At 38.4% G+C, this 22,203-nt stretch overlaps 1 protein-coding gene and 1 long non-coding RNA gene across 2 annotated transcripts in view; one reads left to right on the plus strand and one right to left on the minus strand.

Moving 5' to 3' along the window:
• Positions 1 to 1,518: 1,518 nt before the first annotated feature.
• LOC110441628 lies at positions 1,519 to 7,930 on the minus strand. The gene is made up of 3 exons (XR_002461893.1): positions 7,893 to 7,930; positions 5,004 to 5,105; positions 1,519 to 4,409 (listed from the first exon to the last, which is right to left on the minus strand). It is a non-coding gene; the product is annotated as an uncharacterized LOC110441628 (long non-coding RNA).
• Positions 7,931 to 8,441: 511 nt separating this feature from the next.
• The window catches only part of LOC110441625, a 60,322-nt gene continuing 46,560 nt past the window's right edge, over positions 8,442 to 22,203 (plus strand). The window contains 11 exon segments of the mRNA XM_021484819.1: positions 8,442 to 8,561; positions 9,051 to 9,120; positions 9,391 to 9,561; positions 9,851 to 9,952; positions 10,560 to 10,618; positions 11,457 to 11,632; positions 13,654 to 13,857; positions 15,438 to 15,585; positions 18,234 to 18,386; positions 18,935 to 19,010; positions 21,110 to 21,186. Of these exon segments, the coding sequence (XP_021340494.1) occupies positions 8,457 to 8,561; positions 9,051 to 9,120; positions 9,391 to 9,561; positions 9,851 to 9,952; positions 10,560 to 10,618; positions 11,457 to 11,632; positions 13,654 to 13,857; positions 15,438 to 15,585; positions 18,234 to 18,386; positions 18,935 to 19,010; positions 21,110 to 21,186 (1,341 nt within the window). The 5' untranslated portion in view covers positions 8,442 to 8,456.

The following is a 22,203-nucleotide window of genomic DNA, read 5'->3' on the forward strand; positions in this document are numbered from 1 at the left end:
TATGAAAGAGTTTTTCTGTTATCTGCCACATATTGCAGTGATGAAACCTATTGTACTAATTAAATGTTTGTCTATTTAGATATTATTTCTGTAAATGGTTAACTGTACCCGAGATAATTCAACAGTTAAGGTAAGCAGTTTTGTACATTATAAGAGCGCGTGTAGTTTTTGTTTGAAATGGACATCTTTTGTTTGTCTTAATATCTGGTGTGTGCCGAAATAATTGCCTTAAGTCATATGTACTTATATATATTACTTTTACCTGTAGTTTGTTTGTGCCATAAATACTTTTAAACTTCAAATTGTAAAATCACCTTTCTCTCTCACCTCTAAATGTGCAAGATTACTAGAATCTTTCACTCCTTTGGGGGAGAGATGGGGGAATCATGACCCAAGGTAGAAGTTTGTAAGTTGTCAAACACGAGGCTTGCCAATTAGTGTTTGACAACTTAATAATCTTTCCCCGTGGTTTGAGATTTCCAATCTCACCTCAAGGGGGTGAGTGATTCTTTTTCTCTTACCCTGTTTTTCCTGTCATATAAATGGTGCTATGTTGAGGTTACAGGGTCCATGCATTGTTGAGCTGACGTTAATGCATCATATTGACGTGAGGTCATTGTATTGTTGAGCGGACGTTAATGCATCATATTGACGTGACGTCATTGTATTGTTGAGCTGACATTAATGCATCATATTGACGTGAGGTCATTGTATTGTTGACATGACATCATACAATGACTAGGGGAATTCCCCCGTCTCCACCCTAGGATGAGACCTATAGAATCTTCGCCTATAACCTTGAGGGTGTGACAGAGAAATCTCCAACACAAGGGATGATATTCTTGATTGTCTTACCCGAGGCTTTGACGAGGGTCAAGACATTCGAGAATAGCATCCCAAGGGTTGGAGATTTCTGTCACACCCTCTGGGTAGGGGGTGATTGTATTTCTTCCATCTTAACTACAAGCTGTGATTGCATGAAAAATTAGAGTTGATTGCATGTTTTTCCAGAAAATCCAGAGTTGTCTTCCATGGTCTGCTACTTACTGTTGAGGTGATGTCAATGCATTGATATGACATGACATTATTTTTCGGGAGTAATTTTCGCTAGTCTCACGCTCAAATTGTTAGATATGGCATGTATGCTACTACTTGATGAAGACAGAGAAATCTCAACTCAAGTGTAAACTTGATTAGTTTAAGCTTGAGGCTTTGCTGAGTTAAACTGAATGCACTACACCGGATGGATTAATGAGGTGTTTGAGATAGATAAAGTATAAAAGGGGAATGCAAATCATCTAAGAGTGCTTTTGTTACTGGTGTCCTTTACATTTCCTGTTTACTGAGGAGTTTTGGTGTGTGGATTAATAATAATACATTGTTATTCCAAAATATGTCATATTTAAACAGAAAAAGAGTTCCTACATATCAGAACATGTTATTTATATATCAAGATATATATATAAAAAACAAATGACAAGAGTTTCTTAGTACCTCCCTAGCGCTTTCACCTCTTTAGAGGTTCATCAGGGGGACTCACGTGTTCAATATATATATATATTTATAAATTAGGTTACTATACATTTGAATTGGAAGTAAGACAAGGTTATGATATGTACTGTTTGAGGCATGTAGTATTGGTAATGTGTTTGTAAATGACAGTTGATACCCCTAAAGTGTTTATAATATTAACACATCCCAATTAACAGTTGATACCCCTAAAGTGTTTGTAATATTTACACATCCCAATTAACAGTTGATACCCCTAAAGTGTTTATAATATTTACACATCCCAATCAACAGTTGATACCCTTTCAAATAATTTATAAAGTCAAAGGTACCAATTAACAGATGAAAGTCCTCAAAATAGTTTATAAAGTTACAGATACCAATTAACAGCTGATACCCCGTAGGTGTTTATAAAATTTACAGATACTGATTAAATGTTTAAAAACGTGACCAAGGTACAATGTTAATTCCAATATTTTGTGATATTATCTTATGAAATGTTATTGATTATCCTAAAAGACTATTTTGATAAAGATTATTTTGCTCACATCTACAAAGACAACAGTGACCTGCCCAAAGAAGTGATGTTATTTTTGTTGTAGTACTTTATATACAACATTTAGGGAAGTAGGTTATAAACAACATGACAGTGCTCAATACGACCAAAAACATCCGAGATGTTATCCATTTACCTTTCCTACATGCTGATTTATAGTATAATATGTAGTCCATGTAACTGTGTTTAGTCATATCTTATACAGTAATCTATAAAGTATATACATATTTTATTTTGTATATCTATTTTGTTATGTTATATACCAGATGTTCTACAGAAATAAACATTCCAATATTTTTTGTAATAAAAATGTAATATGCATATCAAGTGTTTTGTTATTTTTGTAGAGAGTTTCCTTCGTTTGGAGATTAGATGTAGAGTTATTGGTATAAATTGTGTATGTCACCAATTCTAAGTATTTATTACTGATTAATATGTATACCTTTTATTAGGGCCGACCCTCGACATAATGAGGTAGGTAAATACTACATACTAGAGACCACTACAGTGACATAGGTCAAAGTTCAAAGAGACGGGTTGTACTGTGATCTGGTGTGCATATTTTAGGGGTAATTTTATTTGAGCACTTTTCACTTTTGATTTTGATTGCTCTGATTTTTCTGAATATCCCTTTCTATTGCATATACAGTATTTTGGAAACACTAACTCTTCAATTTACTAATCTGTTCAAAATTTGGGCTGAAATTGGCGTGCGCTAAAATAGGTACTGTTACAGGAGTTGAAGCCACCATTGACAGGTGATCAGGGCTGATGTAACAAGGGGTGGGGAGAAAATCTGTTTGATGTTCAAGCAGCCATTTGAGGTCAAAGTTAAATGACCAAAAAACAAGTTTACGAAATAAGATTGTAGTATCATTAGCAGTCAATGAGACAAGAGCATGAAAAACGTACAACAGATACATTGTCGGTGAGCCAACCAGCCAGTAGAGGTCAACGTCAAGGTGCCCATGTATAAAAAGCATCATCACAGAATCATTGTTGGGAAGCTGTAAAGGCATTAGAGGTTCATCATGGAAGAATGATGACTTCATCGACCCTTGTAGCACTACATCCTCGGGAAGCCTTTCCACTTCTCGCCATTATTTTGTTCCAGCTGAAATAGTTTCCCTTGTTATACAACCAGCATGGTGTCATTCCTTCTGCTTCAGAAAGCCTCCTCATCGGTAACTTTTTGGTCTACCATCCACACATTGATTGTGTTAGAACTCACCAGCAACTAATCTTTACCGGGAATAACCACCCGTCTAGTTCCTCAATTTGAACATTCCGTTAGGCCTAGCTCCTAAAACATGACAATCTTAGTCTCGTATATATTTTTACAACCTTCTCCCACGAGATGGTTAACTCAATTTTCACCACCATCTTGTTGAGCTGTGACAAAACCAATACATTTACGTCTGACATAAATCACCAATTTAACTTACATTTTGATGTTTTACCAGTATTTAAATAATTGATGTCGAGTGTCAAACTTCTCGAACAAACTGAATAGTGTTTAGCTTGTCTTACATGCCCGTCTTTTCCTTTCGTCTCATCTCGTCGTTAATATGCCTGCAGTGTTGAAGAATGTTAACATGTCGTCACATTATCTTCCATCTTTGAAAAATGTATTACTTGCTGAATGTATCCACGTTTATTGTTTTAAGTCATGGAGCTCAAGTGAAATCATGGATCAAATGAAGCTCACAGCATTCAAATGAACTACAAACTTCAGTGATGGCCACCCTTGTGATGCACCGTTTCTTAAAACTCTAGAGGAGATGGAAACAGATGAGACAAGGACAAAAAGAAGCAGGTAGATTGCTGTCTTTTATACAGGACCATCACTACATATATTGACTGCTCCGTCCTTTGAAGACCACGTGCAAGGAAGAGGTACGGATTGTGCACTTCAATGCAAAGAAATCACTTGTCACGAGGATGAGGAGATTGCGGAACCACTCTGTACTACATTAATGTCCAGATCATCAGCGGTCCTGGAAAATGTACATCGACCAAACAACATTCAAGGCAATGTATCTGCTGGCGTTTAACAGGTGGACATTATCGAAGTGCAAGCCAGAAGTGAATGGAAGCATATGAGAAGTTTGGATGTTTAGGGAAAATGACCCCTGTTTAGCACTGTCTGATCGTTTCTTCTTCAGTGAGATACTGAAATTGATTTGGACCCCTATTATTCTTCTCACCTACCTATTCATTCTTTCTGACATATTTATCTCCCTAGTCACCAGGTTAGCCCGCTGTCTCCCTGGGCAACCTCTGGTTAGCCCGCTGTCTCCTGGGCACCTTTTGTCACTGTCTTAATTCCTAGGCAAGCCCATTGCTAAAAGAAATATGCAAGAATTAAGTTTCGTGTTGCCTTATCAAGGATATTTCCATAGCATATACATAAAAGCATTATATAATTATGAGAAAAAAATCAAATTTTAGCATAAGTACATCAGAAAGACTGGGCATAAACAAAACAAAATTAACAAAAGCAAAAGACAAAAATAAGTGACCTGAAATATAACAGAATGTAGACAGTTAAAATACAGAAGTAAGATTTAAGACAAAACACTTGTAAACAGCAAAAAGGCATGAAAAGTTTGATATCACAAACATCAAGGATAAAATGAAAATACATTGGTGTATTTTATTAAAAGTATTGCAAAATTAAACAGATATATATAACAATCAATATGTAGCTAATCACAAAGCATATATTGCCATGCGAATAAAAAACGCACTATATATGAAAAAATCAAACGTAGATTCTATAGCGAACTACGTATATATACAATCTACTCGATCCGATGGTAAAACTGCAGTCTTTAAGAAAATGGAAACAATCAGGAACAATAGTACATGTGCAAAGATTGCTATCCCAGGTTCACAACAGCCTACTAAAAACTTGGTGGTTTTCTGTTTGTTTTACCTCATTAGGTAGCCTGTTCCACACCTGGGCAGCTTCATAGCGAAAGGATTCTTGCCCTTCCTGGTAGTTGTTACCTGTGGTATCTTCACCGTGCCTACTTTCCTGAAATTTTATCAAATTGTCATTTGTAAGATTTTTGGTATAATCTGGTCAAGAGTTTTTTTGAAGATTTTGCCAATTGTTTAGATATTGCGTTGAGCCTGCCTACATGTACACATTCTAGATTATGTCTGGATAAAATATCTTATGCAGGAGACATAAAATCAATCTCAGTAAAATGCAGGGCCATAATTGTTTCTATTTTTTACAAAGATCCAAAACGCGTGAGCAAACTGTTGATGACATGCACACATTGATTCTGATTCTATAGACCTTACTTATTCGGATCTGCATCCCACGCCTATGGCACATGCATGCAGTGGCCTTTTCCAGAACCAGTTTTGCTTGATAACACACCTCAAATGAAAGCGGTGAGCATCACTCATTACCATGGTTTCTGGCCTGTCAGTGCCTCTTGACTTCACCCTTTTTGGTATTTTATGGGGCTCGTCGGCTGTACCAGACAACACTTTAAAGCATTTGCATTGTACACAAAGGAACACCGTAAACCAAAATCACGAAAATATCAACGTCCCATTTGAGTGTTAAACTGGTAACGACCGTTTAGCCCTTCAAGGTGTAGTTGTCAGTTTAGGCAAGTCAGTGCTTTATCATTGACGACCTAAATATATTGTTATAATAAAGAGACCTTTCTATAATCCCCAACTAGAATATTGTCATCAGATACCGACAAGAAACAGCTTTTATTGATGCCCATTCATATGGTTTTCACAACCTACCAATTATTCGGAATAGGATTCAACAGTTTGTTATGAACACACACATTAATAGAAAACTGACAGGTGGATACTCTGAATGGTCGATAAAGTTAAAAAAAAGAAAAGAAAAAGAAAACCAATGAGATTAATGGCCCAAGAAACACTAAAGTACATCACAGAGAGAAAATCTAGCGGCATGGTCACTTTACCATACAAGGGGGGTCTGAAGCACTTTCAAGAGTGCTGCGCAAACATCACACCATCAAACAGCTATTAGTTCATCCGAAAGACAGATTCCTAAAGCAGGAAAGGATAGTCTAGCCCGAGTTTCCTCTGGCCCTGACACCAGACTTAGACATTTTAACAGATAGGTCCTTACAGCCCTTCCCAGCCTACACAACAATAAATGAACCATTACAGACCTGGCCAGCCTACACAACAAAAAATCAACCATTACAGACGTTGCCAGCTTATAACACAACAAAAAATAAACCATTACAGACCTTGCTAGCCTACACAACAATAAATGAACCATTACAGACCTGGCCAGCATACACAACCCTAAATCAACCATTACAGACCGGGCCAGCATACACAACAATAAATCAACAATTCCAGCCCTTGCCAGCTTATAACACAACAATAAATAAACCATTACCGACCTTGCCAGCCTACACACCAATAATTCAACCATTCCAGACCTTGCCAGCTTATAACCCAACAATAAATCAACCATTGCAGTCCTTGCCAGCCTACACACCAATAATTCAACCATTCCAGACCTTGCCAGCTTATAACCCAACAATAAATCAACCATTCCAGCCCTTGCCAGCCTACACACCAATAATTCAACCATTCCAGACCTTGCCAGCTTACAAAACAACAATAAAACAACCATTACAGGCCTTGCCAGCCTACACAACAATCAATCAACCATTACAGACACTGCCAGCCTACACAACAAAAAATCAATCATTACAGACCTGGCCAGCCTACACAACAATCAATCAACCATTACAGACCTGGCCAGCATACACAAAAATAAATCAACCATTACAGACGTTGCCAGCTTATAACACAACAATAATTCAACCATTACAGACCTGGCAAGCATACACAACAAAAAATCACCCATTACAGACCTGGCCAGCATACACAACCCTAAATCAACCATTACAGTCCTTGCCAGCCTACACACCAATAATTCAACCATTCCAGACCTTGCCAGCCTACACACCAATAATTCAACCATTCCAGACCTTGCCAGCCTACGGAACAATAAATCAAAAAATACAGACCTTGCCAGCATACCCAACAATAAATCAACCATTCCAGACCTTGCCAGCTTATAACCCAACAATAAATCAACCATTACAAACCTTGCCAGCATACACAACAATAAATCAACCATTACAGACCTGGCCAGCATACACAACATCATCATAGACTTGAACAACTCTATGAGAGTGTTTGAAAGGGAGGACAGCTGGAAAGTGAAGAAAATCGAAGAGGAATCATTAAAAAAACCGAAGGGGTTCTATCAGCGGAGTCATCTTTATGACCCGATTTTAAACATTTTACCTGTCAATATGACTGCGTGTACTAGCATTAGAAAGATATTTTGCGAAATGTCTCTATAAGTTCTGACAGTGGAATTTAACTTATGAGTCGACTAATGCGTGAGCTCTTTCTAGTCTTCAGACCCTAAATGCTAAACTATTACTATTTCTTTTAACATCTGATGAATTTATGTTAAAGAACAGCTAAAATATGCCAACTGAAAGTGTGATTTATTCTCCATATGGTATACACACACGTACTTTATATAAACATTTCGGGAGCACGCCCCCGATGGAAACAAAAAGTTGGCAAGTGTAACGTTATGAGTCATACAGTAGTGACTATGAATTTCACATTTATAAAGTGTCCTGTTATGTAACGTTATAACATCAAATATAAGATAGTAAGGTAAACATGTTTGTTAAATGTCCCAAATTTAGGAGAAAGCTGTCATTGAAAACATTTGTCAGTGCTTATCAGAAAGTAATATCAGATGGCAAATATTAATCACGTTCCAACGGCGGTACTGGTTTGATTCCGGAATTTCTCACCAGTCGTTGGTTTTATAAGTTATTGACAAGGATTCAAAATGGCGTACAAACAGGTAGTTTGTTACTAACTGTCATTTTTAATAAGCATTATTTTCAAACTTAACTCATATTTGAAGTTATATTTACTATATACACATAAAAAATGTTCCAATAGTCTTATATATCACTGATGTTACTGTCTAATAATTTGGAAACGATGATTTTGAGTGCTTAGTTACGTTTCGCCTGTCGTCGGTTTGTTTACATTTTTACCGATATGATGTTACTATCAATGTATCGCTTGGGCGTACCTGTTTTACCTTGTGTTTCTTTGATCACATATAACTTATGTATATATTCATAAGTACTAAGCAACATCCCTGATTGTTAACTGAAGTAACCTGGTCCTACCTGAAGGTATCCCGTGGGTGTCACCCATGCGTGACGGAGATGAAGGGCTAGATCTGTCAGCATAATGACAGGTGATAACCTGATAAATCGCCTCGGGGTTCTGGTTTGTTTAAGTCTCACTCTAGTATCACAACATGGCGACAGGTAAAAGGGAAGACAATCTTTCAGAACAGGAAGGACAGTCTTTAAGACTCGCTGGGATTGATAATATAACTTTTAAATTTGGAAAATCACAACCAGTAAGTCTAAAAAGTGTTGTTTTTGAAAGCTCAGTAACATAATTTACTGATCCAGAACCAGGCCAGTGCCTATCATTGCATTCATCTTATGATTTTGATGAAGTTTAACATAAACTTACTGTTTTGCATCGGTCTTATAAAATGTATAAACTAACATCATATCAGATTTTCTTAAAAAAAATCCACAACAATAGTAAGAGGTTTTAAACCAGTACAAGGCTTTTTTTTTAAGTTGTAAAAAAGTGACCAGTAACTCTCATATACCGATAGCTACTGGTAATTCCCTTAGACTCTGTAGCATAAATACTTTTTCATTACTAGAACTGAAACAAAACTGTTTTATTTCATATATATATATATTTTAATTCGTTAAAATACTTGTAGCGATTTTTACTAATAAAACTCTTTATCCATAATTGATAGAGTCATACACCAATAAGATTAGATATACCTGGTGTGATGTTCTGATTCTGTGACTTTTCCACACAGGGCCACCCCGACTATGAGCATGACCACCTGGTGGGAGGTGAGCTGGACCCTGGGATGCTGGAATCTGACAGTAAGTCTGATGATTTAGGATCTGGAGTATAATATAATACTTTTGTTGTGATGAGACAGATTTTCAATTTGTAGGTAACAAAATATTTATTTTTATTGTGATTCATAATTGAGGAAAAAAGCACTTATTCAGTAAAACTTAAATGGAAAATGATGCTTCAAATTGCAAATTAATAGAAAATATAGATAAAAGGCTAAAATGATGCATTATTTAATAATGTCTTGTGAATTTAATTATTATTAAACATAATTTCAAATAAACAATTTTCAGATGTGGAAGTGGTCATTTGGCTAAGAGATCGGAAGGGCATTCACGTTAATTTGGAGGGTAATGGACAACTAGCTGAGGCCGCTGATCTATTTGAAATTGTGAAAGAGCACCGCAAGCTGCCAGACTTCGTGGATAACATCTTTTCAATCTGGATGGTCTCCCCTTTACTAGGTCAGTCAGTGATTTTTTGGACTTGAATATTTTCACACTTTTCATTGGTCAGTTGATTTTCTCGCTGCTACTAGCTAGGTCAGTTTTGATGGTCTCATCTCTACTTGCTATGTTTAGATGTACCTGTAGTATAACAAGTTTAGAAACACCAGTATTTGTCCAAACATTTTGAAATTCTCTTATAAATCAAACTTAACCAATACTAACCTGTAATTGAATTATAAAATGAAAACTTTGTCAGTTCTTATTGAGATAAATGTAACATAAATGACCTTATTGTTTCTTTCAGAATTAAGACTGAAGCGTTCTCACAAAGCCTTCCAATTTGCACAGCTATGGGACGAGTTCTGTGGCATATATACAGATGCAAAAACAGACGAAGTTTCTCGCGGTAAGCTTAGAGATAGCTGTTGTTATAATTTAAACAGCTATGAGATGAGCTTTGTAGTTTGAGTATTGAAGCAAAAACAAATAAAGTTTCTCAAGGTAATACAGCTTAGTGATAAGTATGATACAACATGATGAGATTTGCTTGCTGTTATGAAACTACGAACTTAAATTTTAAGTTGAAATCTTTTTACGTTCAGTTTGTAATAATTCCCATCCTGACACTGCAGAGATTATGCTCACTTACGTTCTCTGCCCCCCTGGAATAATGAGTCATGACAAAATCAAAGGCTCAGTGTGCTCCACCTTGTTGATGAAACAGGAAGGCTTTGAAGTCAGGTGTTGCTCCTCTGTAAACTTCAAAGGACAGGTATCAGCTTTGCGGTCGGCCAGTTCTTTTTTTACCTGAGACCAATCAAATGGCTAGCTGAGTGCCTTCAATTTTGCTATGACTTATTCCAGGGGTGCAGAGAGCATAATTATATAAGTGAGCATAACCCCTGGAGTATCGATGATGAACGTTTCCTTACAAAACGAAGACCTTCATTGAGTGATACCTCAAAATAGTCAAGTACCTGAGGAAAGTGTAGCTTATTGTTTTTATTTGTCAGATGAACCAGTGGTCATGTTCCAGAGGAATGTGTTCTTGTCCTTGAAGGAAGAGAAAAGGGTAATGTCTTCTGTATTTCCTGGTATTAAACACTCAAAGGGTTGTTAGCTACTTCACTGAGGCAACTTTGAGCAAGTGGAAACATATGTTAGTAAACTTCTGATGGATTAAAAGAAAATATGTCAAGTGTTCTTTTTCATAAATTTTGTGTAAAGCTTTTTTTTATCTAACAGAAATCATTAGCATACTCATTGACTTTTAATGTTAAATGTTTCTGTATTATCTAGTGAATGTGATACTTGTACTGTTAAATGTTTCTGTATTATCTAGTGAATGTGATACTTGTAATGTTAAATGTTTTTGTATTATCCTAGTGAATGTGATACTTGTATTGTGAAAGGTTTTTGTATTATCTAGTGAATGTGATACTTTTATTGTTAAATGTTTTTGTGTTGTCTAGTGAATGTGATACTTGAATTGTTAAATGTTTTTGTATTAACCTAGTGAATGTGATACTTGAATTGTTAAATGTTTTTGTATTATCCTAGTGAATGTGATACTTGTATTGTTAAATGTTTTTGTATTATCCTGGTGAATGTGATACTTGTATTTAGGTTATGACAATCAAGGATATATTTATATGCCCTATCCAAAGGAAAGGGTACTGCTTCATCTGTTAGAACACTGACAATACCCCATAAGATAGTAATGATATTCTTAGCACAAAACATGGCAGTAGTCAATAGAAAGTGGCGGTATCATCAGGACCAGGCACTATTGTCACACAGCCAGCATGTAGTTATCCAATCAGCATTCTGGATTTGATCATGTAATGCACTGTAACCAGATATAGACCTAAGACTGGACAGTGTAGTAATAGTTGTTCTGTGGGTTTCAGTACTGGCAGCTTGCCACAGAGGATGTCTTATCACTCTTATACCATGAGTCTAAGTTCAACGTGATAGATGGTCGATACATTGTGTCTGAGAGAGACTATGACATCCTGGCTGGGATACAGGCTCTCATAGAGAGAGGGAGGTACAGCAGCAGTAAACACACTCCAGAAACATATAAGTAAGTCCGACTATCCAGTGGTGAGATAATATACATTTCACAGTGTTGTCTCTAAACATTTCCTTCAAGTAAGTATGGATTATGAGAAATTCTTTTTACACAACCAATAAAAAAAATTATGTGACGTTTCAATGACTAGTATGACATGTACACTGTCACCTTCATCAGACAAATGATCAATGAAGTGTATGTACACAAAGGTGTAAAATGTGTACGAGTTGTCCATAAAATCGATGTTGATTTCAGCTACGCTGGAAACATATGTACAATAGTTGTCATATATGTACCGAAATGACTCAATTCAGCTATGTTTTGTTAACACTTGGTCATAGATGTGTGAGAGTGTTGTCACTGACACAATGTCACTCTACGTGTTTTAACTGACACAATGCCACTCTACGAGTTGTCACTGCCACAATGCCACCCTACGTGTTGTCCCTGACACAATGCCACTCTACGAGTTGTCACTGCCACAATGCCACCCTACGTGTTGTCCCTGACACAATGCCACTCTACGAGTTGTCACTGCCACAATGCCACCCTACGTGTTGTCCCTGACACAATGCCACTCTACGAGTTGTCACTGACACAATGCCACTCCACGTGTTGTTACTGACACAATGTCACTCTACGTGTTTTCACTGACACAATGCCACTATACGTGTTGTCACTGACACAATGACACTATACGTGTTGTCCCTGACACAATGCCACTCTACGAGTTGTCACTGCCACAATGCCACCCTACGTGTTGTCCCTGACACAATGCCACTCTACGAGTTGTCACTGACACAATGCCACTATACGTGTTGTCACTGACACAATGCCCCTATACGTGTTGTCACTGACACAATGCCAATATACGTGTTGTCACTGACACAATGCCCCTATACGTGTTGTCACTGACACAATGACACTATACGTGTTGTCCCTGACACAATGCCACTCTACGTGTTGTCACTGACACGATGCCACTATACGTGTTGTCACTGACACAATGACACTATACGTGTTGTCCCTGACACAATGCCACTCTACGTGTTATCACTGACACAATGCCACTCTACGGGTTGTCACTGACACAATGTCACTTTACGTGTTGTCACTGACACAATGTCAGTCTACTAGTTGTCACTGACACAATGGCACTATCCGTGTTGTCACTGACACAATGTCACTATACGTGTTGTCATTGACACAATGCCACTCTACGGGTTGTCACTGACACAATGTCACTATACGTGTTGTCATTGACACAATGCCACTCTACGGGTTGTCACTGACACAATGTCACTATACGTGTTGTCATTGACACAATGCCACTCTACGGGTTGTCACTGACACAATGTCACTTTACGTGTTGTCACTGACACAATGACACTATACGTGTTGTCCCTGACACAATGCCACTCTACGTGTTATCACTGACACAATGCCACTCTACGGGTTGTCACTGACACAATGAAACTCTACGTGTTGTCACTGACACGATGCCACTATACGTGTTGTCACTGACACAATGTCAGTCTACTAGTTGTCACTGACACAATGTCACTATACGTGTTGTCACTGACACAATGTCAGTCTACTAGTTGTCACTGACACAATGTCACTTTACGTGTTGTCACTGACACAATGTCCCTCTACGTGTTGTCACTGACACAATGCCAATATACGTGTTGTCACTGACACAATGCCACTATACGTGTTGTCACTGACACAATGTCACTCTACTAGTTGTCACTGACACAATGTCACTCTACGTGTACTACTAATCAGTTTAATTATTCATTGAATCCTGATATCATGTTATTTTTCTGATTAGACAAATGTTTCACTTGCGATATATGGAAGTTTCTGTCTAAGAGTTTGCTTTTATCTGTTTTCAGATATAAATAAATGATTTCTGAGTATCTGTTGCATCTGTTATCAAGTTAACATACTGATGAATTGATTTAGAAGTAAAGTGTATACAAATCTGTGTTGCTAAATGTTTAACTCTCTGTAACATTGTCTTGCAGAGATGATATCAACAAATACTACCCAGTTCACATCTACAAAACCAAGAAGTCCCTGATGGAGACGATACGGAGGACAAACAAAAAGTACAATGAACTTCACCTAGAGGGGGTTCACCAGCAGGCTTCTGACAATATCGGGGAGGAGGAGCGCACTCAGCTGTATCTCCGCTACCTAGACATCTGCTCTAGCTACCCCTTCTATGGGTAAGTGTCAATGTACTATAGACCCTTCTGTGAAGTACCACTGTATCACCGTTACATAGACATCTGCTCTAGCTACCCCTTCTATGGGTAAGTGTCAATGTACTATAGACCTTTCTGTGAAGGACCATTGTATCTCCGTTACCTAGACGTCTGCTCTAGCTACCCCTTCTAAGGGTAAATGTCATTGTACTATCAACCCTTCTGTGAAGGACCATTGTATCTCTGTTACCTAGACATCTGCTCTAGCTACCCCTTCTATGGGTAAGTGTTAATGTACTATGGACCTTTCTGTGAAGTACCACTGTATCACCGTTACATAGACATCTGCTCTAGCTACCCCTTCTATGGGTAAGTGTTAATGTACTATAGACCTTTCTGTGAAGTACCACTGTATCACCGTTACCTAGACATCTGCTCTAGCTACCCCTTTTATGGGTAAGTGTTAATGTACTTTGGACCTTTCTGTGAAGTACCACTGTATCACCGTTACCTAGACATCTGCTCTAGCTACCCCTTCTATGAGTAAGTGTTAATGTACTATTTCTGTGAAGTACCACTGTATCACCGTTACCTAGACATCTGCTCTAGCTACCCCTTCTATGGGTAAGTGTTAATGTACTATAGACCTTTCTGTGAAGTACCACTGTATCTCCGCTACCTAGACATCTGCTCTAGCTACCCCTTCTATGGGTAAGTGTTAATGTACTATAGACCTTTCTGTGAAGGACCACTGTATCTCCGCCACCTAGATGTCTGCTCTAGCTACCCCTTCTATGAGTAAGTGTTAATGTACTATTTCTGTGAAGTACCACTGTATCTCTGTTACCTAGCTGTCTGCTCTAGCTACCCCTTCTATGGGTAAGTGTCAATGTACTATAGACCCTTCTGTGAAGTACCACTATATCTCCGCCACCTAGACGTCTGCTCTAGCTACCCCTTCTATGGGTAAGTGTCAATGTACTATCAACTCTTTTTTCTATTCTTGGAGACAGCAGTAAAGCTAAGTCTGGGAATTTAATCCTTAGATCAGTGATCTTGATCATTGTCACCAGCTTGGTCCTACAGGAGTGAAAAAAATGGATATGGGAAAAAGAGAAATTCGTCCTGAGGGTGTAGAATTCGGGTTAGGACCGAATCTGTGATGAGGGATACATTCATTGTGTTCGAGCACTGGGGAATCAAGAATATATTTGTAGAGAAAAGTAGAGAAGTAGGTTAATACTGGAGGTATACTTTAAGATAAAAGCAGTTTCTAAAAGCTGCACATCCAGTTTACCTAATAATTGCTTATAACCATCAGATGATACCAACTGTGTTTAGCAGTAAATTTTCTATAGCAGATAAAAATGTCAATTTAATGATGCCACTTATCACATTGAAATAAAGTCACCTATCGGAAAATATAGTCATGTATCAGAAAGTAAGACATTAAAGTACTGAAGATTTTTGAACTAATACTTCCTTGTCAAGATTTACATAAAAACCTATAAAAACCTCTATATGGGATAGAGTTATCCCACATGCATATGAGCATCCCTAACAGTAAGCCTGTTGTACAATGATGATATGTATATTTACAGGAGTGCTTTCTTTGAGGCAGTGCTACAGAAACCATCTGGCAAGTTCAGTACGATGATGACCAACATATTCTCACTAGGGTTCCCGGAGATGGATGTCCTGGTGGCAATAAACACAGAGGGAATCTGTGTCATACACGAAGAATACAAGGTAACGCTGTCACTGACACAGGGTCTATCTGTATCACACATGAGGAACACAAGGTAATGCTGTCACTGACACAGGGTCTATCTGTATCACACATGAGGAACACAAGGTAACGCTGTCACTGACACAGGGTCTATCTGTATCACACATGAGGAACACAAGGTAACGCTGTCACTGACACAGGGTATATCTGTATCACACATGAGGAACACAAGGTAACGCTGTCACTGACACAGGGTATATCTGTATCACACATGAGGAACACAAGGTAACGCTGTCACTGACACAGGGTATATCTGTATCACACATGAGGAACACAAGGTAACGCTGTCACTGACACAGGGTATATCTGTATCACACATGAGGAACACAAGGTAACGCTGTCACTGACACAGGGTATATCTGTATCACACATGAGGAACACAAGGTAACGCTGTCACTGACACAGGGTATATCTGTATCACACATGAGGAACACAAGGTAACGCTGTCACTGACACAGGGTATATCTGTATCACACATGAGGAACACAAGGTAACGCTGTCACTGACACAGGGTATATCTGTATCACACATGAGGAACACAAGGTAACGCTGTCACTGACACAGGGTATATCTGTATCACACATGAGGAACACAAGGTAACGCTGTCACTGACACAGGGTATATCTGTATCACACATGAGGAACACAAGGTAACGCTGTCACTGACACAGGGTATATCTGTATCACACATGAGGAACACAAGGTAACGCTGTCACTGACACAGGGTATATCTGTATCACACATGAGGAACACAAGGTAACGCTGTCACTGACACAGGGTATATCTGTATCACACATGAGGAACACAAGGTAACGCTGTCACTGACACAGGGTATATCTGTATCACACATGAGGAACACAAGGTAACGCTGTCACTGACACAGGGTATATCTGTATCACACATGAGGAACACAAGGTAACGCTGTCACTGACACAGGGTATATCTGTATCACACATGAGGAACACAAGGTAACGCTGTCACTGACACAGGGTATATCTGTATCACACATGAGGAACACAAGGTAACGCTGTCACTGACACAGGGTATATCTGTATCACACATGAGGAACACAAGGTAACGCTGTCACTGACACAGGGTATATCTGTATCACACATGAGGAACACAAGGTAACGCTGTCACTGACACAGGGTATATCTGTATCACACATGAGGAACACAAGGTAACGCTGTCACTGACACAGGGTATATCTGTATCACACATGAGGAACACAAGGTAACGCTGTCACTGACACAGGGTATATCTGTATCACACATGAGGAACACAAGGTAACGCTGTCACTGACACAGGGTATATCTGTATCACACATGAGGAACACAAGGTAACGCTGTCACTGACACAGGGTATATCTGTATCACACATGAGGAACACAAGGTAACGCTGTCACTGACACAGGGTATATCTGTATCACACATGAGGAACACAAGGTAACGCTGTCACTGACACAGGGTATATCTGTATCACACATGAGGAACACAAGGTAACGCTGTCACTGACACAGGGTATATCTGTATCACACATGAGGAACACAAGGTAACGCTGTCACTGACACAGGGTATATCTGTATCACACATGAGGAACACAAGGTAACGCTGTCACTGACACAGGGTATATCTGTATCACACATGAGGAACACAAGGTAACGCTGTCACTGACACAGGGTATATCTGTATCACACATGAGGAACACAAGGTAACGCTGTCACTGACACAGGGTATATCTGTATCACACATGAGGAACACAAGGTAACGCTGTCACTGACACAGGGTATATCTGTATCACACATGAGGAACACAAGGTAACGCTGTCACTGACACAGGGTATATCTGTATCACACATGAGGAACACAAGGTAACGCTGTCACTGACACAGGGTATATCTGTATCACACATGAGGAACACAAGGTAATGGTGTCACTGACAAAGGTTAACGGAGTCATATAAGTGAGACAGGACTAGACAGGACAATGTTTGGTATGCCATGTCAACATCGTTAGCACATTTTTAGATCACCAGAAACAAAGTTGAGACAAAAAGGTGAAGTTGCTAAACTCATTTAGAAATATAACACCATGCAAATAGCAGTCAAGTTAAAGGTGTTGTATTGTTTTTGTTAATCAGTATTTGTCCACTCTCTTGACTCTTATGCAGATAAATACTGATATGAAGAATCACTTGTAAAATTGGGAAGTTTTCACTACTTCAGACGATCATGTTCTGGTTCTCTGAATGATTAATTAACAATTGACAACAGTTTGCAAATGATTGCAATGGTGCCCAAAGGCCTTGTGACGTGCCTGCTATTTCACCAGCTAACCACACTAGATCATTATCATAACTGTTGCTGTCATATGGAAATGGACTGTGAGATAACTTAAAATGTTAAAATTAATAGCTTTATGTTCTATTTCACCAGTTCAAAATAACATAAATGATTTATCAAATTAAAATCTGCACACTGTGCTCAGAATACAGCTGACTGCAGCTAGCACTATACTGTTATTTCATGTTTACTCTAACAGGCCACACATGACTATCACAACAACACAGTGTTACATTGATAAATACAGATGTAAATATGTCATGTTTCAGACTGTTATTCTAGCCACACCATACGAACAGTTGTCCTGGGACCTGGATCTGAACGAGGATGAACCCGACAAACTACCTGCCTTACTGTTACAGTTCTTAGTGAATGAGGAGGATGGACCCATCACCAAAGTCCTACAGATCTACTCAAGACAGGTAACGTCTCTAACAGCACTAACTACTGTCACTACCTTTCTCAAACCTGTCTCCACCACCCTACATCACCACAAATCTGTCTCCAACACCCTACATCACCACAAACCTGTCTCCACCACCCTACATCACCACAAAACTGCCTGGCTAATATATATCTTTAACCTATACTCAAGGTCCAAAGCCCTTATACAAATATTTGTGTGTTTCAGTTTGAAATGTATAATGCATCTGATTGGCCTGAGACATCTTAAATATTTTGTCAAGTTCCTCAGGAACATTTTATATTAAAATATAAAATTTTACTACTCTGTACAAAGATTTAAAAGTATTTGATTACATTACAGTTTAAGATTCATTTATTTTCTTCAGTTTAGATAAAAAAAAAATACATATGAGTGATCCGAAGTCCTCTAGGCCTCTTCTCCCTATTCATGTATCAACATGTCTGACAAATGGTTTAGGGACTATTATCTGTAGCCGTGAGCAAAGGATCTCTAAAGTAGGACATAGCATTGCTTGCTGATTAAGATTATTATTATTCATTTCAGGCCAAGTTAATGGATGCCTTAGTGGAGACTTGTGTCAAGAGAAAACATCACGAAGGCTATGACTCATCAAAACATGGTTCGTATACTGGATTGTCACAGATACATTCTGGTACTCAAATCCATCAAGAGCAGTTTCTTTTATTAAATGATAAAGTGAATGAGCTTTACTATCTAACCTGTACTAATGGAGTATGTGGTTCACTTTTTTACATTTTTGTTTTATGAGATTGTATTGGAAGTATGAGGAATACTGACTAAATGAGCCTTCTTACGGGTAATATGTAGTTTGTTCACTATTTGAGTCCGTAGTTACAGAGGTGTGTAGTATGTTCGCCATTCAACTCTGTAGTAATGGGGGTATGATCAATATTTGTGTCCGTAGTTACAGAGGTATGTGGTATGTTTGCCATTTAACTCTGTAGTAATGGGGGTAGGATCAATATTTGTGTTTGTAGTTACAGAGGTGTGTAGTATGTTCGCCATTCAACTCTGTAGTAATGGGGATAGGATCAATATTTGTGTCCGTAGTTACAGAGGAATGTGGCATGTTCGCCATTCAACTTTGTAGTAATGGGGGTAGGATCAATATTTGTGTCTGTAGTTACAGAGGTATGTGGTATGTTCGCCATTCAACTCTGTAGTAATGGGGGTATGATCAATATTTGAGTCCGTAGCTACAGAGGTGTGTGGTATGTTCGCCATTCAACTCTGTAGTAATGGGTGTAGGATCAATATTTGTGTTTGATTTAACTTTGTAGTAATGGGGGGAGGATCAATATTTGTGTCCGTAGGTACAGAGGTGTGTAGTATGTTCGCCATTCAACTCTGTGGTAATGGGGGTAGGATCAATATTTGTGTCCGTAGTTACAGAGGTATGTAGTATGTTCGCCATTCAACTTTGTTGTAATGGGGGTAGGATCAATATTTGTGTCCGTAGTTACAGAAGTATGTGGTATGTTCTTCATTTAACTCTTTAGTAATGGGGGTATGATCAATATTTGTGTCCGTAGTGACAGAGGTATGTGGTATGGTCGCCATTTAACTTTGTAGTAATGGGGGTATGATCAATATTTGAGTCCGTAGCTACAGAGGCGTGTGGTATGTTCGCCATTTAACTTTGTAGTAATGGGGGAAGGATCAATATTTGTGTCCGTAGTTACCGAGGTATGTGGTATGTTTGCCATTTAACTCTGTAGTAATGGGGGAAGGATCAATATTTGTGTTTGTAGATACAGAGGTGTGTAGTATGTTCGCCATTTAACTCTGTAGTAATGGGGGTAGGATCAATATTGTGTCCTTAGTTACAGAGGTATGTGGTATGTTCGCCATTCAACTTTGTAGTAATGGGGGTAGGATCAATATTTGTGTCCGTAGTTACAGAGGTATGTGGTATGTTCTTCATTTAACTCTTTAGTAATGGGGGTATGATCAATATTTGTGTTTGTAGTTACAGAGGTGTGTGGTATGTTCGCCATTTAACTCTGTAGTAATGGGGGTATGATCAATATTTGAGTCCGTAGCTACAGAGGTGTGTGGTATGTTCGCCATTCAACTTTGTAGTAATGGGGGTAGGATCAATATTTGAGTCTGTAGTTACAGAGGTGTGTGGTATGTTCGCCATTTAACTCTGTAGTAATGGGGGTAGGATCAATATTTGTGTCGGTAGTTATAGAGGTATGTGGTATGTTCGCCATTTAACTCTGTAGTAATGGGGGTAGGATCAATATTTGAGTCTGTAGTTACAGAGGTGTGTGGTATGTTCGCCATTTAACTCTGTAGAAATGGGGGTATGATCAATATTTGTGTTTGTAGTTATAGAGGTATGTGGTATGTTCGCCATTCAACTTTGTAGTAATGGGGGTAGGATCAATATTTGAGTCCGTAGTTACAGAGGTGTGTGGTATGTTCACCATTTAACTCTGTAGTAATGGGGGTAGGATCAATATTTGTGTCCGTAGTTACAGAGGTGTGTGGTATGTTCGCCATTCAACTTTGTAGTAATGGGGGTATGATCAATATTTGTGTCTGTAGTTACAGAGGTATGTAGTATGTTCGCCATTCAACTTTGTAGTAATGGGGGTAGGATCAATATGTGGGGCAGTAGTAACAGCGTTCTGTGAAATTTACACTACCATTATTTATAGATCACACTACATTTGCTGTTTCTGTTTACAGAAGAGTTCTGTAGAGGCGTGACCAACCAGATGGAAAAGATGTGCTTAAATACCTACACTCTGGAGGGACAGGCTTGTGAATGAAGCTAAACAGAACCCCATCAGATCATTCGTAGCAAAAAGAAAACTTGAACCTGTGTTAACCTAAGAGAACAGATCTTTTCCTACTAATGGTAATGGTAACCTATCTATCTGGTGTCGTATCATGAACATTTTATATCTGTGCATATGTTGGGGAACACTTGTCTTCATTGAACAATATTTTTGATTGAGAAATATTTTGCAATTGAACCTCATGTCATAAACCAGGAACAAATGAATACCCCAGTTGGCTTTTATTAATTACTCAGTCTGTTGAATTAACTTTGATGTCAAAGTTGTCACAGCCAAGTAGTGGAATAGGAAACTTGCAATCCATAAAACTGTCTGTTTTTGAACATTTTCACTTACTGTTACAAACAGAATACAGTGTTGAAATGTAACAAACAGGATTTTATTGTGTACCAGGCATATTGAATCAAAATTTATTCCATGTAATGTTTCATAATCTATTTTGTGTTTTTGTTTTTTTTGCAATTCAAAGTTTATTCATAAAAAACTGATTTTTTATTATCAGGGTAAAATTGACAAAGATATCAGAAGTTATATCATGTGTGTAGCAAAACCTTGCAATAGAAACTGAAGTGTCTCACTATCCAGTGTGTATAGACTGAGGTGTCTCACAGTCCAGTGTATACAGACTGATGCATCTCACTGTCCAGTGTGTATAGACTGAAGTGTCTCACTGTCCAGTGTGTATAGACTGAGGTGTCTCACTGTCCAGTGTGTATAGACTGAGGTGTATCACTGTCTAGTTTATATAGACTGAGGTGTCTCACTGTCTAATACATATAGACTGAGGTGTCTCACTGTCTAGTACATATAGACTGAGGTGTCTCACTGTCTAGAATATATAGACTGAGGTGTCTCACTGTCTAGTATATATAGACTGAGGTGTCTCACTGTCTAGTACATACAGACTGAGGTGTCTCACTGTCAAGTACATATAGACTGAAGTGTATCACTGTCTAGTACATATAGACTGATGTGTCTCAC

This window comes from Mizuhopecten yessoensis, unplaced genomic scaffold (genome assembly GCF_002113885.1).
Source record: "Mizuhopecten yessoensis strain PY_sf001 unplaced genomic scaffold, ASM211388v2 scaffold716065, whole genome shotgun sequence".
Classification (NCBI taxonomy): domain Eukaryota; kingdom Metazoa; phylum Mollusca; class Bivalvia; order Pectinida; family Pectinidae; genus Mizuhopecten; species Mizuhopecten yessoensis.